This window comes from Vipera berus, assembly GCF_964194415.1.
Source record: "Vipera berus genome assembly, chromosome: Z".
NCBI classification, from domain to species: Eukaryota; Metazoa; Chordata; class Lepidosauria; order Squamata; family Viperidae; genus Vipera; species Vipera berus.
The window spans coordinates 129,330,799-129,346,164 of record NC_138205.1 but is presented as its reverse complement, the minus strand read 5'-3'; the positions used below and the strand labels follow the sequence as shown (position 1 = coordinate 129,346,164).

Sequence of the window (15,366 nt, the reverse complement as noted above, 5' to 3'; positions counted from 1 at the left end):
AATAAACCGAGAATGAGACGCTGGGAACTTGTAACAGGCTTATTTGGATCATTCTCTTTGTTTGCAAATGAAATAAAAGATGGCACCTTTTTTTTTAAGGGAATTGTAAATTGATCCTATCAGCAGTGCTTGCTTTAAGGCAAGGGTAAATAGATGATAGGTAGATGGATGGATGGATGGAGAGAGAGAGAGAATGTGAGACTGCTAATCTCAGAATTATTGGGAGGGGGAATGCTTTTATTTTTCTCTGTGGGTTCAAATAGAAACTATCTACAATAAGACTTAGGTAGCTATAATTAGTGCCCTATTTATGGAGTAGGAGGAGGAAGAGAACGAGAAAGAGAGACGGATGATATACAGAAAGAAGATAGATAGAGTTGAAAGAAAGATAGAAGTACAGGAGAGAGAGAGAGAGAGAGAAAGATACAGAGATTTGGAGATAGAGATAGACCTGGCAGAGATATACAGACATACAAAAGATAGATGGAGAGATAAGAGAGAGAGAGAGATAGAAATTCAGCAGCCAAAAGTAGGGTGGGAAAGAGCTGAAACCTTATACCCTTTTCCAGGGAATGCTCATTGAGGCTGAAAATATTTTAGCAACAGCTGTGTATCTGGGCTGGGCTAGAAGTGAACACCCAGAATTAAATTTTGAGAAGTCTGCACAACAAGTGAGTCACCATTTATGCCATGGGCGAGGGAAAAGCATTAAGGAAAGAATCAGACCAGTCCTGAAGCTTCACTTATTGAAAGTCAGTCCTCGACTTACAATCATTCATTGAGTGACCGTTTCAAGTTACAATAGCACTGAAAAAAGTGACCCTATGACCGTTTTTCACACTTAGCGACGGCTGCAGTGTCCCCATGGTCATCTGATCGAAATTCAGACCCTTGCTTAGTCACTCATATTTACGGCGGTCGCAGTGTCCTGGGATCACGTGATCCCCTTTTGCGAAGCCAGATTCACTTAACGACCACGCAACTGCAGTCATTCACTTAACAACTTTGGCCAGAAAATTGGCAAAATGGAGCAAAACTCACTTAACAACTGTCTGGCTGAGCAACAGAAGGTTTGGGCTTAATTCTGGTCATAGGCCGAGGACTTCAAGTCCCCAACAAGCGACATTCTTTGGCTGACAGCATCTGCAGCATGGCCAACTTGCCGGATCCAATTCAACAGGTAGAGATTTTTGGAAAATGTCTGTCCAGCAGAATGTCCATGGAGGTTCTCCGTCCTTCGGGCCACGGTTGTCCCAAAGGTGCCTTTTTCAGGAGGCAGCTGGAGTATCAATCCTTCCGTCCCCCACCGTCCGGTCAGAGCTGAAGAAGCTTCTTGGATGAGAAGCGAAACGCCTTCAAAGGAAAAACAAGAAAGTCCAGTTGCCTCCTGAGGAAAAAAAGGCACCTTTGGGCTGTCACACAGGTAACCCGGTCCCAAGCCATGTAATTGCACCGGTGAAGAAGATAGCAGTAGCCAATTTAGTTGACACATTGCAGTCCTCAACCTGCGACCACAATGGAGCCCCAATCTCTGTTCCTAAGTGAGACAGTTTAACAATAATAATAATAATAATAATAATAATAATAATAATAATAATAATAATAATAATAATAATAATAATAATAATAATAATAATAATAGTAGTAGTAGTAGTAGTAGTAGTAGTAGTAAAGTTGGAAGGGACCTTGGAGGTCATCTAGTCCAACCCCCTGCTCAGGCAGGAAACCCTATACCGTTCCAGACTAATGGTTGTCCAATCTCTTCTTGGAAACCTCCAGTGTTGGAGCATTCACAGCTTCTGGAGGCAGATTGTTCCACTGGTTAATTGTTCTAACTGTCAGGAAGTTTCTCCTTAGTTCCATGTTGCTCCTCTCCTTGGTGAGTTTCCATCCGTTGCTTCTTGTCATGCTTTCAGGCGCTTTGGAGAATGGCTTGACTCCCTCTTCTTTGGGGCAGCCCCTGAGATACTGGAACACGGCTATCATGTCCCCCCTCGTCCTTCTCTTCATTAAACTACACATACCCAATTCCAGCAGCCGTTCCTTATATGTTTTAGTCTCCAGTCCCCTAATCAAATGAATTTTGCTCTATCTTACAACCTTCCCTGCCAGAGTTGTTAAGTGAATAATTGTAGTTGTTAAGTTAGTCACCTGGTTCTTAAGTGAATCTGGCTTATCCCATTGACTTTGCTTGGCAGAAGGTCACAAAAGGGGATCACATGACCCGGGGACACTGCGACCGTCGTAAATATGAGCCAGTTGCCAGTTTTAACCACGTGACCCTGGGGATGCTGCAAAGGTCATAAGTGGGAAAAACGGTCATAAGTCACTTTTTTCAGTGCCGTTGTAACTTTGAACGGTCATTAAATGAATGGTTTTAAGTTGAGGACAATCTGTTGAGGGTTTAGATTTAGCACTGTTTTCTCCACGTGCGGTACTGATCCCAATTTAAAACCAAGAAGTAATGCCAGTCAGTCACATTTTTTTTAGGATTTTAGAAATGAAAAGCCTCATAGAATGATAGGGTTGGAAGGGACCTCATAGGTCATCTAGTCAACCCCCCTTGCCTTATTCCATCCGGGTCAAAGGTTTGTCCACTTTATTTTCGAAAATAAACCCACAATGTCGGTTGTCTTTTTTTCCTCTGGATCAGAGGCCGCTTCAGCATCATCAAGCAATGCCGAGAAAAATTCAGCGGAAATCCGTTGGCTGCCAAAATCATCCCGTATCAGCCGGAAGAGAAAGAAGCCATCCTACAGGAATACCAGATCCTAAGGAAGCTGCACCACGCCAACATAGGGCAGCTGCAGGGCGCCTACGTGAGTCCACGCCACCTTGTGCTGATTGTCGAACTCTGCGTGGGGCCCGAGCTGCTTCATGCCTTAGCTGGAAGGTTAGTAGGAATATTTCCTCTATTTGGCCAACTACAGGTGGTCCTCAATTTACAACCATTCTTTAAACAGCCTTTCAAAGCTAGGACGGTGCTTAAAAAAAAGGGACTTAGGACTTAGTTCCTTGCATGTATGACCATTGCAACATTCCTGATCAAAATTAGCATGCTCGGCAATCCGGCATGTGTTTACAGTAATTGCAGCCTTCCGGGGTCACATAATTGTTGTTTGCGACCTTCGCGGTTGGCTTGGACAAGCAAAGTTAATGGAGAGGGGGGAGCTGGATTCACTTAACAACCATGTGATTCACTTAACAACCGCAGTGATTCACTTAGCAACCATGGCTAAAAACGTAGCAAAATATGGTGTGACTCCTTTAATGGGTTGTTACGACTGCAATAGGGACCATGATTTCTCACTTCACTTAGTTAGCAAAAGAGAAATTCTGGTCTCTATTGTGGTCGTAGGTCAAGGACCCCCCCCCCCCGTTCCCTGATGATTCTATACACTACAGCTTTGGATAAGATGGGATGAATTTGCATGCATCCCATCCAGCACTACAGGCGGTCCTCAACATAACATTTCATTTAGTGACCATTCAAAGTTACAACGGCACTGAAAAAAGTGATCTAGGACTGTTTTTTACATGACCATTGCAGCATCCCCATGGTCACCTGATCCAAATTCAGACACCTGGCAACTGACTCATATTTATGACGGTTGCGGTGTCTCAGGGTCACGTGATTCCCTTTAGCGACCTTCTGACAAGCAAAGTCAATGGGGGAAGCCAGATTCACTTCACAACCGGGTGACTAACTTAACTACTGCAGCGATTCACTTAACAACTGTGGCAAGAAAGGTCGTAAAATGGCCACTTATTAGCTGTTTCATTTAGCAATGGAAATTTTGTCTCAATTATGGCCATCAGTCGAGGACTGCCTACCTCTGGTCCTATCCCTTAAGGCTGATTTTTTTGCCCTCCCTTGCCCGAGTCGAAACTTTGGGGCGCCTCTGACCCCCTTTGTGTTTTTAATGTCTTCTCTTTCCCAGGTCTTCTTACTCAGAAGTGCAGGTCAGAGACTACTTGTGGCAGATTCTCAGTGCCGTCGAGTATCTTCACAAACAGGACATCCTACACCTGGATTTGCGGTCCGAAAACATGGTGATTGTCGAGCCCAACCTGTTGAAGCTTCTGGACTTTGGAAATGCCCATTTCTACTCGCCCGACCAAATCCTAACCGTGGATGGTTGCACAGATTACGTAGAAACCATGGGTGAGCGATCCAGCAAATCTGAGCTGTGAGAATTTGGCACCATGAATAGTGGGGCAGAGGAAAATCAAATATCCTTTCGTTCCACTTGTTCTTGATAAGGAAAAAGGGTTTCTAAGAAGTAAAATCTCCTAATCTCTAGCTCTCCTGCTGTCTGGGATCTCCAGTTGAAGGTGGCAAGGTTTTAACTTGAAGCTTTTTGCTTCAGCCTGTCCGCGCAACTATGGAACAATTAGATATATTATTTTCATATTTATATAAAACACACATACATACACATTTAGATAGATAGATGAGAGGGAGAGGATAGATAGATAGATAGATAGATAGATAGATAGATAGATAGATAGATAGATAGATAGATGGATGGATGGATGGATGGATGGATGGATGGATGGATGGGTGGAGGCATGGAGGCATGGAGGCATGGATGAATGGATAGCTGATGGATGGATGGATGGATGGATAGACACAGAGACAGGCAGACCAACAGTTATAAAATAATATTTGTGGAGCAGGGTTGAACTGTGGGGTCCTTGATGCTCTCTGAGCTTGGTGGTTTTCTTGCAGATGTTTCATGACCCTGCTGGGAACATCATCAGTGCCAAAGGTGGGTGGTGGTGGTGATGGTGGTCTCTTCTTCTATTTATTTATTTATTTATTTATTTATTTATTTATTTATTTATTTTATTTTAATTCCATTTATATCCCGCCCTTCTCCGAAGACTCAGGGCGGCTTACAAGCTTAGCAGTAGCCTTCATTCTATGTATATGCCTGCTTATTAGGGCTTTCATACACCCCCCCAAGCGGCATTATTACAAAGTCAGCTTAATTGCCCCCAACAATCTGGGTCCTCATTTCACCTACCTCGGAAGGATGGAAGGCTGAGTCAACCTGGAGCCTGGTAGGATGCGAACCTGCACTAATTGCAGGCAGCTGGATGTTTTATTAAGTTTTTATAATTACAAATCTTTTTTTATTAATATTTTATTAGAATTTTTTAACATAACATAAAACATTCAGTAATTTATAAACAGAATGTTGTCTGGGTAACATTTATAAGACAATCCTTAACAATTAATTTCTATGATCTATATTCCATATGTTAATTTCATTTGATTTCTCCTTTCCCCAAAGTATCTTTCTTTGCAAAACATTAGAGTAAGACAATTCTCATTATTTTAACTAACAAGTATATAGTTTCAATAATCCTATTTGTCATTTTAGTTGCCTTATCATAAATCCTGTTACCGTGTTTATTTCAGATTATTTCTCCCTCCAAATTCTAAATATTCTTAAAGTGGCAATCTTTTCAACATTTAACTATATTTACATTGGTGGATTTAATTCTGTTTTTTTCCATATAAACCCTCTCATGCTTTTATATTTCTTAATCATTAAGTAAAAAAAAAGTAGAAAGAGAAAAGAAAAAAAGAAAGGCAAAAGAAAAAAATAGAAACAAGAAAAAAAAGACAAGAGCACTGAGATACAAAAAATAACATATAACTTAAAAATATGTATCCCTCCTAATTTAATATATATTTATTCCCTCAATTTCTTATTCTTTTTGACCATAGTTAAGAATGTATTTAATCTGTTTGAACTTTGAGCATTCCATTCAATAGTTCTAATCATCTAATCCTTTAACTCTCATTCAAAACACATTTTTATGCTTTTCCTATCGTCACATTTAAATAACTAAAACATTTGATTTTGTTTAAATCATTTCAACTTTTTTCAGAAGAATAAAAAAAACACATTACATTAGTTAAGGGGAAAAAATTCTCCCTCTAAGAGTAGTATATTTCAAAGTTTTTCCATTTCTTTAGCCATATTCAAACAAATGTTTCTTTTTAAAATATCTTTCTGATATTCTCCATCTTCTTTTTCCTGAATTTTCATTTTAGTCTTTTTTCTCTGGTCGTTGCCTTTCTTAATCAATATGTTTTGCTGCTTCATTTGTTTCCCTATAAGGAATTTTTTTCTCATTCTTTTCCTTATCTTCAAAGTTGCTTAGACGTGTTGAAATATTTCCCATTTGAATTAAATCATGGTTTTTTATTTTATATGGTTCCATCTTCAAGTCTCTATCTTCAAAATTATATTTAGTCATCTCTGCTGTATTTTCCTGAGAAAGTTCTTGAAGTGAAATTAAATTGAAAATAAGTTGATTCAGGCTCTCAAAATTATTCTGGATTTCTATGTAGTTTAAAATCATTGTCCTTTGAAATTGTTGTCACTTATCACATGTTCCCTTTTTTAAAGTATTCATTGCTTCAGCTTTGTTACATCCACTTTGTTTACACAGCTGCGTTTTCTAAAAGCTTTGACGTTCAGAGAAAAAAAAATCCTCATCCACCAGCAGGTGTCAGCATTTGCTCATTTTTCATGTCTTTCTAGTCTTTTTTTTCCCCCTCTAAAGGGTAAGTTTTGCCGCTACTAAAAGCGAGGGAGCAGAGTCCCCCTCCCTTTTTCCTTCTTTGGAGATCTCTTTTTGGGGGGACTTTCTTCTTCAGGAAAATAGGTAGGATAGAGAAAATCAATATTCTTACCCAGATTCAAACATGCTGTTTAAGATCCGCTTAGTTTAACAGCTTATGGCTTCCGTTGTGGCTGGACATGGAGTTAGCCAGCCTTTTGTTCCGTTGGTTTCTGGGAGGCTTCTTCTGGACTGTTCGGAGAGACCGCTGTCTTTCCTAAGTCCCTGGGATTTCCTTCCTTCATTCCACCCCTTCAGGGTGGGTTCTGGCCCCTTAGGATCCCCAACAAAAAGAAATTTCAGCCGAAGGATTCGGCATTCTGAATCTTCCAGCTGTTTCACTGAAAAACAGGAACTGGAAGCCAGTCTCTTCTTCTATACTAGTGATTTGCTCTGACAGTGTGGGTTGATGTGTTCTTGGTGGTTCCCTGATTTGGCTGTTCCTTACTCTTGGATTGTTTCCCACTAATCAGGGAACTACCAAGAACAAACAAATATAAACAGAGAACCCACTCATAGCAGTGATGGTGTTACTTTCTTTGGTATTGAAATGTCTGCAAGACAACCACCAAGCTCAAAAGCACCAAGGAACCCACATTTACACACACACACACACACACATACACACACAGAGGGAGAGGGAGGGAGGGAGAGAGGGAGGGGGAGAGAGAGAGAGACCCTCTTTGAGGTAGATGGGCAATTCAGAAATGTGGGAAATACACAAACAAAACTATGCCCCCATTTTATAGGTCAGATTATTGCAGGCGTTTTTTTAATTAAATTTAATTCTGCAAATGTCCCTGAATCCAATGCATCTGGATATTATGGCGGGAAGCTTTCCTAACACATTATGTGTATTTTTAGCTTCGGAACTGCTATCGGAGAAGGGAGCCGTCCCTCAGACGGATATCTGGGCGATTGGCGTGACAGCTTTCATCATGTAAGTTGACCTCAGCTTCTGTTGACAGAATCACAGAACCTTCAAAGTAGAAGTGACCCAAGAGGTTTTCTGCTCCAATCTTCTGCAGAGGACAGAAATCCTCATATTATTGGATGAGATGTATAGTAGAGGTGAGTACAGAGAACCAGTTTGGCTTAGTGGTTAAGGAACCAGGACCGAAAGCAAGAGACCCTGGGTTCAAGTCGCATCTTAGCCATGGAAGCCAGTTGAATGAACCAATTACCAGGCGATGGGGAGTTCTAGTCTTGCCTTAAACATGAAAGCCAGTTGGTGGCTTTGGGCCAATCACAAGGAGAAGGGAGTTCCAGTCCTGCCTTAGGCATGAAAGCAGGCTGGGTGACCTTGGGCCAATCATCAGGAGCAGGTGAGTTCTAGTCCCACCTCTATATAATGGACATAACTGAAAGATACGTAAATACAACACTGAGGACTGAATGACAGTTTACAAAAAAACCCAACAGATCTTATATGTACGTTTTTTTAATACTCTGTCCTGTTATAGATTGTATTTTAGGTTTTTGTTATTTCTTTCTGTAACATAAGATAATACTAATAGTAGTGTTGTAGCTAGGGAAGTTGAATCATGTCCACTTTTGTTTTTAAACGTATATTTAATAAAAAAATTTTTTTTAAAAAAGTATGAAACCGATTGTGTGACCTTGAGCCAGCCACTCTCTCTCATCCTTAGGAAGCCGGCAATGGCAAACCACTTCCTGAAAAAACCTTGCCCAGAAAACTGCAGGGATTAGTCCAGGAGTCCGGCACTAACTGGAAGGCACACATGCACGCACACGCGCGCGCACACACACACACACACACACACACACACACACACGTTCCTTTTTCAGGTGGTCCCCTTCCACTGGGGTCCCCAATCCAGCAGGATTGCCTGGAGCTGTAAAAGGCACATCTGCTTGAACTGTGTTCTCTAACCTTTCCTAGAACAGAGAACCTGCAAAGCTGTTTATTTACAGACCAGCGTCTTTCCCCCAACCTCAAGTGCAATGGAGAAGATGCTGGACTAAGAGGGGGGGACCCCGGTTCTGTCCTGCGCCAGCCAAGGAAGCTTCTGAGAGGACCTGGGGCCATTCCCCCTTCTTGTGAGGAAGGTCTTGAAATAGGAATGGGGGACATGCAGGTTCCAATTCCCCTTCAATCTGCTTGGGTGACTTGGGATTGATCTCTGCCACTTCCGGGGTTTTTCTAATGGGAAAAATTTGCACTAGGGAATGCCACACGTGCCATCACATGGTCCTTAATCAAAAGCAGGCTACATACTGAGTAATTAGAGCCAATCCACAATGTTATTTATGCAAAAGCATGCAGAGGCGGAGGAAACTTGGCCCCTAATTAGCCTGCCTCTGTTTTATGATTTGAATCCTACATTTGTTATTTTTAGAAATAACTCCAGGCAATGAACATATCCAATATACCTCCCTCCTCCTATTTTTCCCCACGACAATCCTGTGAGGTGGGTTGGGCTGAGAGGGAGGGATTGGCTGAAAGTCACCCAGCCAGCTTTCATACCTAGGGCAGGACTAGAACTCACTGTCTCCTAGTGATTGGCCCAAAGTCACCCAGCTGGCTTTCATGCCTATGGCGGGACTAGAACTCACCATCTCCTAGTGATTGGCCCAGAGTCACGCAAACAGTTTTCATGCCTAAAGCAGGACTAGAACTCTCCATCTCCTGGTGATTGGCCCAAAGTCACCCAGCTGCTTTTCAGGCCTAAAATGAGACTAGAACTCTCCATCTCCTGGTGATTGGCCCAAAGTCACCCAGCTGCTTTTCAGGCCTAAAATGAGACTAGAACTCTCCATCTCCTGGTGATTGGCCCAAAGTCACCCAGCCGGTTTTCGTGCTTAAGGTGGGATTAGATAGAACTCCCAATTTCTAGCCTGATACTTTCACTACAACACCAAACTGGCTCTCTTGTAAAATGAATAAGAAAGGTTCTTAAACCAAATCAGGCCTGGTGCTAATCTGGTTCAATTTTCAGGGCAACCCAGAGGCCATCCAGGTGCTTCCCAGGTGTCCCCAAGCCAGCTGTAAGATCTGCTTGTTCTTCTCCATTGCTTTACTTGCTTTGTCCAGTCTGCTTTTCAATCCGTCTAAACTGGTGCCTGGCATCACAAGTTAATCTGCTTCGTCAAGGAGTAGGCAGCGAGTAAAGCCCAAGAGTAATAAAAGAGGTCTAGTTACCAGCAGATCACGGTCCTGCCTTATCCACTCGGATCTCAGGTGGGCTGAGAGTTCACTAACTCTGTGATTTGTGGCTTTGCTTGTCACAAGGTCACAAAAAGGGGTCACATGACCCCGGGACAGTTCAGGCGACCGAATTTTGATCACGTCGCCGTGGGGATGCTGCAACAGAGGTGGGCAAGATGGTCATAAATAATTTTATGATTTTTAATTTTAATTTTAATTTATTGTACAGAGGCCTTTAATTTTAATTTTCTATCTTAACTTCTGTATTTATTATATGTTACTGTTGTTAGCCGCCCTGAGTCCTTCGGGAGATAGGGCGGCATATAAGTCCCATTAATAAATAAATAAATAAATAAATAAATAAATAAATAAAAAATAAATAAATAAATAAATAAATAAATAAATAATTTTTTTCAACGGTGGTGTAACTTTGAACGGTCGCTAAATGAACTGTTGTACCTGTTGAGGGCTACCTTATCAACTTAAGCACGAGACAGTCTCAATTTATCCTTCAGTGTCCTGACTACCCCTTGTAAGCCAGCAGCATCCATAGGCAGATGAAAACTGTATAATTTTGTTACAGTTCAGGCGAAGTCACACAACTGGGCGGGGGGGGATCATCATGGACTCCGTTAGAGATTTCGGGATGATGAGGGCACCTATCCCCCCTCCAGGTCTGGATCTGCCTTCACTGAATGAATGAATGAACCTTTATTGTCAAAGTACAACCATGTATACATCGAGATTGTCTGAGCCTCCCTTTGTGCCCCCCCCCACCCACAACTCACAGTGACAACAAACCCTCCATCTTGTTACACCATGTGAGCTAATTGCACAACACACTGGCCTCGCAAGTCAATCATACATAAAGTTTATAAAATTATTTCCCGTTCAAGAGCCTGACAGCCCATGGATAAAAGCTGTTCTTCATCCTGTTGGTACGGCTGGCTATACTCCTATATCTCCTACCCGATGGTAGGAGAGTAAAGAGATAACGTCCAGGGTGTGAGTCATCCCTGAGAATTTTCCTCACTCTTCCAAGGCAGCGGGCCCTGGCAAGGTCATCCAGTGGTGTCAGGGGACAGCCCACAATGTCTTGTGCTGTGCTCACCACCCTCTGTAATGCTTTCCTGTCCGTGGCTGTCAGGCCAGCATACCAAACCACAATACAGTACAAGAGGACGCTCTCTATAGTAGACCAGTAAAAGAGGGTCATTAGCCATTGTTCTACCCTGTTCTTCCGCAAGACCCTGATGAAGTGAAGCTGAACATCAGAGCACTATACAAAAGTGGATGGAAGCATGGAGTAGCTATACCTCCCAAGATATTTCTGAGCATATTAATCCTAATAGTATACCTCCAGGATTAAATCTACCCCGACACATATGGGTGACATACAATAGAATTAGAACGACTCATGGGGTGTGTGCCGATTCTCTGTATATATGGGGAAAGACACCTTCAGCGCAATGTGATTGCGGGGCTCCCCGACAGACTATCCAACATATAGTGAGGGAATGCACTAATAGAAGATACCCAGGAGATTTTAAGGACTTCCTCTGCGTAACAACGGCAGCTACTGACTGGATCTCCAAACTCGACATTAAACTCTGAAATGTTATTTCTGTTTTCCTCTTAGGTTTTATGATTGCTTCTTTTTTAAAAAAAATTGTTTTAACTGTTCTAACTTGTAAATATGAAGTGCTTTTAATTCTGTGGGTGACCAGCCATACCCTAAATAAATAAATCTGTTGGGCCTTTCTGGCCACCTGGGTTGTATTGACTTTCCAGGTCAGATCTTTGCAGAGGTAGACTCCCGGAAATTTAAAGGAGGAAACTCTCTCCACACAGTCCTCCCCGATGTAAAGAGGGGCAGGTTCCTCCTTTTTCCTCCGGAAGTCTAGCACTGTCTCTTTCGTCTTGCCGATGTTCAGGTGCAAGTTGTTCTCTAAATACCATAGGGATAGTTTTCGTACCTCCCACCTGCATGCTGCCTCATCTCCACCTGTAATAAGACCCACCACGGTGGTATCATCTGCGAACTTAATTAATTAACTTAATTATCGCCAAATGACGTTTCATCTCCACTCTGCTGCGGTTTTTACTACCTTCAGGATAGCCGGGGAGAGGATTGAATGTCCCATGTCAAATAGGAGGCTGACCGGGGCTGAAAACGAATATGTCAGTCACAAATGCAAGACCAACCCCTGGAAAATGCCTCTGGATGTTTTCCTGGGCTGATGACAGAGATTGAGGTGGAATCCTTCAGCTCTGCTTATTTTCTTGCAGGCGTTTCACAACCCAGCTAGATAACATCGTCAGTGTGAGAAGGGACTGTAGCATTCCCTTCTAGCACTCATGAGGTTACTTACTTGGGTCCTGAAATGTCTGCAAGAAAACCAGCAAGCTCAGAGAGCACCAAGGACCCCACAGAAAGAGAAGCCCATTAAGCAGGGATTAACACCAAAGAAACAATTAAGCAGAAAACAATATTCTGCTCAAGGAACTACCAAGGGGGAAAAAAACCCGCATCCAACCAACACGGATAGGAGAAGCAACTCTATATAAAAAGGGAGAAAAGTCCCACTCCCTCAAACTGATTATATTACCTAGTTGGGTCATGAAATGCCTGCAAGAAAACCACAACGCTCAGAATGTACCAGGGACCTCACAGTCTTCCTCTTCCTCCTCCTCCTCCTCCTCCTCCTCCTCCTCCACCTACCCCCCTCCTTCTCCCCTCTTTTCTACCTTTGATGATGTTACATTGTTGGGTCATGAAACGTCTGCAAGAAAACAACCAAGCTCAGAGACCAGCCAGGACCCCCACATTTGAAATGTGCTATTCGGTCAACCAAATAAATAATCCTTCCTTTCTCTCCTGTTTCCAGGCTGAGCGCCGAATATCCCATCAGCTCCGAGGCTGCCTGTGATTTCGGAAGGCTGGTCAAGCGAGACAAAATCCGACTCAACAAATGTTACGCCGGCCTTTCGGGGGGAGCCATCAACTTTCTCCAAAGCACGCTTTCCTTGAATCCGTGGTGAGGAGATCCATTTGCTCCTCAAGGGGTTCCTCTTCCACACTACATAATTTTTTGAAAGCTCCTCCTCCTCCTCCTCCTCCTCCTCCTCCTCCTCCTCCTCCTCCTCCTCCTCCTCCTCTTCCTCCTCCCTTTTGGAAAAACCCCCAAGAATGATTAGGTCTTTCCCTACTTGGCTGGTCTAAGAGGGCTTCAACCTCAATGTTCTGTTTCCTTCCAGGAGAAGACCAACAGCCACAGAATGTCTTCAGTCTTCGTGGCTGCAGGAGACCGGCTTGGACGAACACCAACAAGCCACGGTGACCTTCTCTACCACCAAGCTGAGAAATTTCGTGGCCGAACGTGAAAGGAAAAGAGTCCTCCTCTCCTCAAAGTATGGTGTGATGGCTGTGTAGACAACAAAGTCTCCTTCATACAACCTCTTTCTGGCTTTCCGTGATTTTTAAGCAGCACATTGCCAAGCATTCAGAAGTTTGCAGGCTAAGGCATTTGCGACGATCGCGGAAGAGAAGAGGCCGCAGCCACAACAGAGGGATGCATTTTATTTTATCTTACATCCTCAACAAAGGGGAATAATTAACAGAATGGAGAAAGTGAAAGTAATTTAAAGGTGGAGGCAACCCACCGAAGGAGCTTATGAAATCTCTGGGTTATTATTATTATTTTGCAAAAAAAAAAGGAAAGTATTTATGAAAAAATCTGTTTTTTAGAGTTGCAGGGGGAGAAGAGCAGACAATATTTTCTATCTGCTCTTCCTCATCAGCTAAACATGAAAATGTCCACGCACCTTACAACCATTTTGCAAAAAATATATATATAGAAGATTTAGATTTTAAATTTCATTTTTTATTTTAATTTAATTAAATGTTTTATTAAACTAAATTTAATTTAATCTTAATTATTTAAGTAACTAAATAATTTTGTTTAATCAAAACAAAATTAATAAACTAAATTAATCAACTATACATTAAACTGGTTTTATGAATTTTCTTTTATGAATACTTTTAGTTTTAATAATTATTAATTATCCGATGTCGGTGTTAAATAATTAATTGAACAGTTTCCTTTTGTTGCCCTTATTTCTTTTTCCCCTTGTTGCATTCTGTAGGAGTCACTTTCACAGGTGCAGAGAAAGCTAGGAAGGAAAATTGCTCTGCCTTAGAAAACTTCAGCCTTTACTAAAAATACATACAACCATACACACATAATAAAACTGTGTGATAAACAACAGAGTAAATTTCATTAACAGTTGGATGAGTTTCGATAGCTTTACAGCTCTGGCTTTTGACATGTGAACACCTTTTATGTACGATGGAAATCAAATGACTTTCTTAAGACCGTGTCTTTCATGTCAGAAACCCAGCGCTGCTTTGTTAATTGTTTTCCTTGAACCCAGAGCCACGGAAGGAGGGGCCTTGCCACCGATTTGATCATAGGAGGAAGAAGGAAACTGGCACAGGAGAGAGCCCGTAGATGGTAGAAATTCCTCTCCTCCTGCAGCTGTTTTTTTGATCCCTAAGTAAAATCCTAAGTAGATTACTTACTTCTCATTTCTTACACGGAGGGGAACAGAGCAATACATAGTAGGAAAGAACAACCTTAAATTTGTCCTTGAATTACAGCCCAGGGTAGATAATAAAGCTATCAAGGTATAAAGCTCTAAATCCAGAGTTGCTGGCCCATCGCTTATCCCAGAGTTCCAAGATCCGAAGGAACCTCAGAGGACATTTAGTCTGACCCGCTTCTTGAAACAAAGCAAGATGGCAATGCAAAATATATCAACGCAAGGGACTTCCGCTTTGCCACACAGCTGCTATGGAGGCTGGGAGACTTGCTCTCTCTCTCTCCCCCGTCCAGTTTCGCATCACTGGGGGGGGGGGCTGAAAAGGGCCAAAAGTTGCCCCGAAGAGGCGACCAGCAAGGAGTGGCGCTCGCTGGATCGCGGGAGATCCGCAACTCTCCCGTTAGATCTGGCGATCCCTCCAAACCGGCGGATGAAAGGACTGGCCATTATGGCTCGTCCCTAGGCTGTGAACAGCCAAAGTCACATTTTCCACCAGGCAACTCTTAAAGCAGCGCGGAAGAGACTGGGTGAGATTTACCTCTTTTACACCCTAATTACTTTCTGTACCTCCTTAAGCTGCTAAGCATTCTCCCCCCTGCGGTGAGGGAAGGGGGACTTTAGCAAATCCCTGCAGTTGTTAAGAGAATCACGTGGTCGTTAAGTGAATCCATTTCGGGCTCCACTATGGTGGTAAGTTGAGGACTATCTGTACAAAACTCTGTAAACTTCTCCCTTTAGCAAAGACTTTCAATTCCTTTTGTTTTATATTACTGTTTAGCTTTAAAGCTGTATTCTTCTCATCTCTTTTATTTAAATTATTTCGTCGCCTGCCCTGTTTTGAAATAACTTGGCCAGAAGTCAGGAACTGTGGAATTCAGAGTCATCCCTGCCAGGAAAAATAACAAAATTCATTTACAAACATAATCATAATCATAATAGTAAAGTTGGAAGGG

At 42.3% G+C, this 15,366-nt stretch overlaps 1 protein-coding gene across 8 annotated transcripts in view; it reads left to right on the top strand.

Annotated features, from left to right (window-relative positions):
* Window positions 1-15,084, top strand: part of OBSCN (obscurin, cytoskeletal calmodulin and titin-interacting RhoGEF) — a 246,317-nt gene extending 231,233 nt beyond the window's left edge. For all 8 annotated transcript variants that reach the window (XM_081344177.1, XM_081344174.1, XM_081344173.1 and 5 more), the window contains 5 exons: window positions 2,654-2,893; window positions 3,942-4,165; window positions 7,507-7,582; window positions 12,700-12,849; window positions 13,070-15,084. In XM_081344177.1, the coding sequence (XP_081200303.1) occupies window positions 2,654-2,893; window positions 3,942-4,165; window positions 7,507-7,582; window positions 12,700-12,849; window positions 13,070-13,244 (865 nt within the window). In that variant the 3' untranslated portion in view covers window positions 13,245-15,084. The remainder of the gene's footprint in view (window positions 1-2,653; window positions 2,894-3,941; window positions 4,166-7,506; window positions 7,583-12,699; window positions 12,850-13,069) is intronic.
* Window positions 15,085-15,366: the final 282 nt, after the last annotated feature.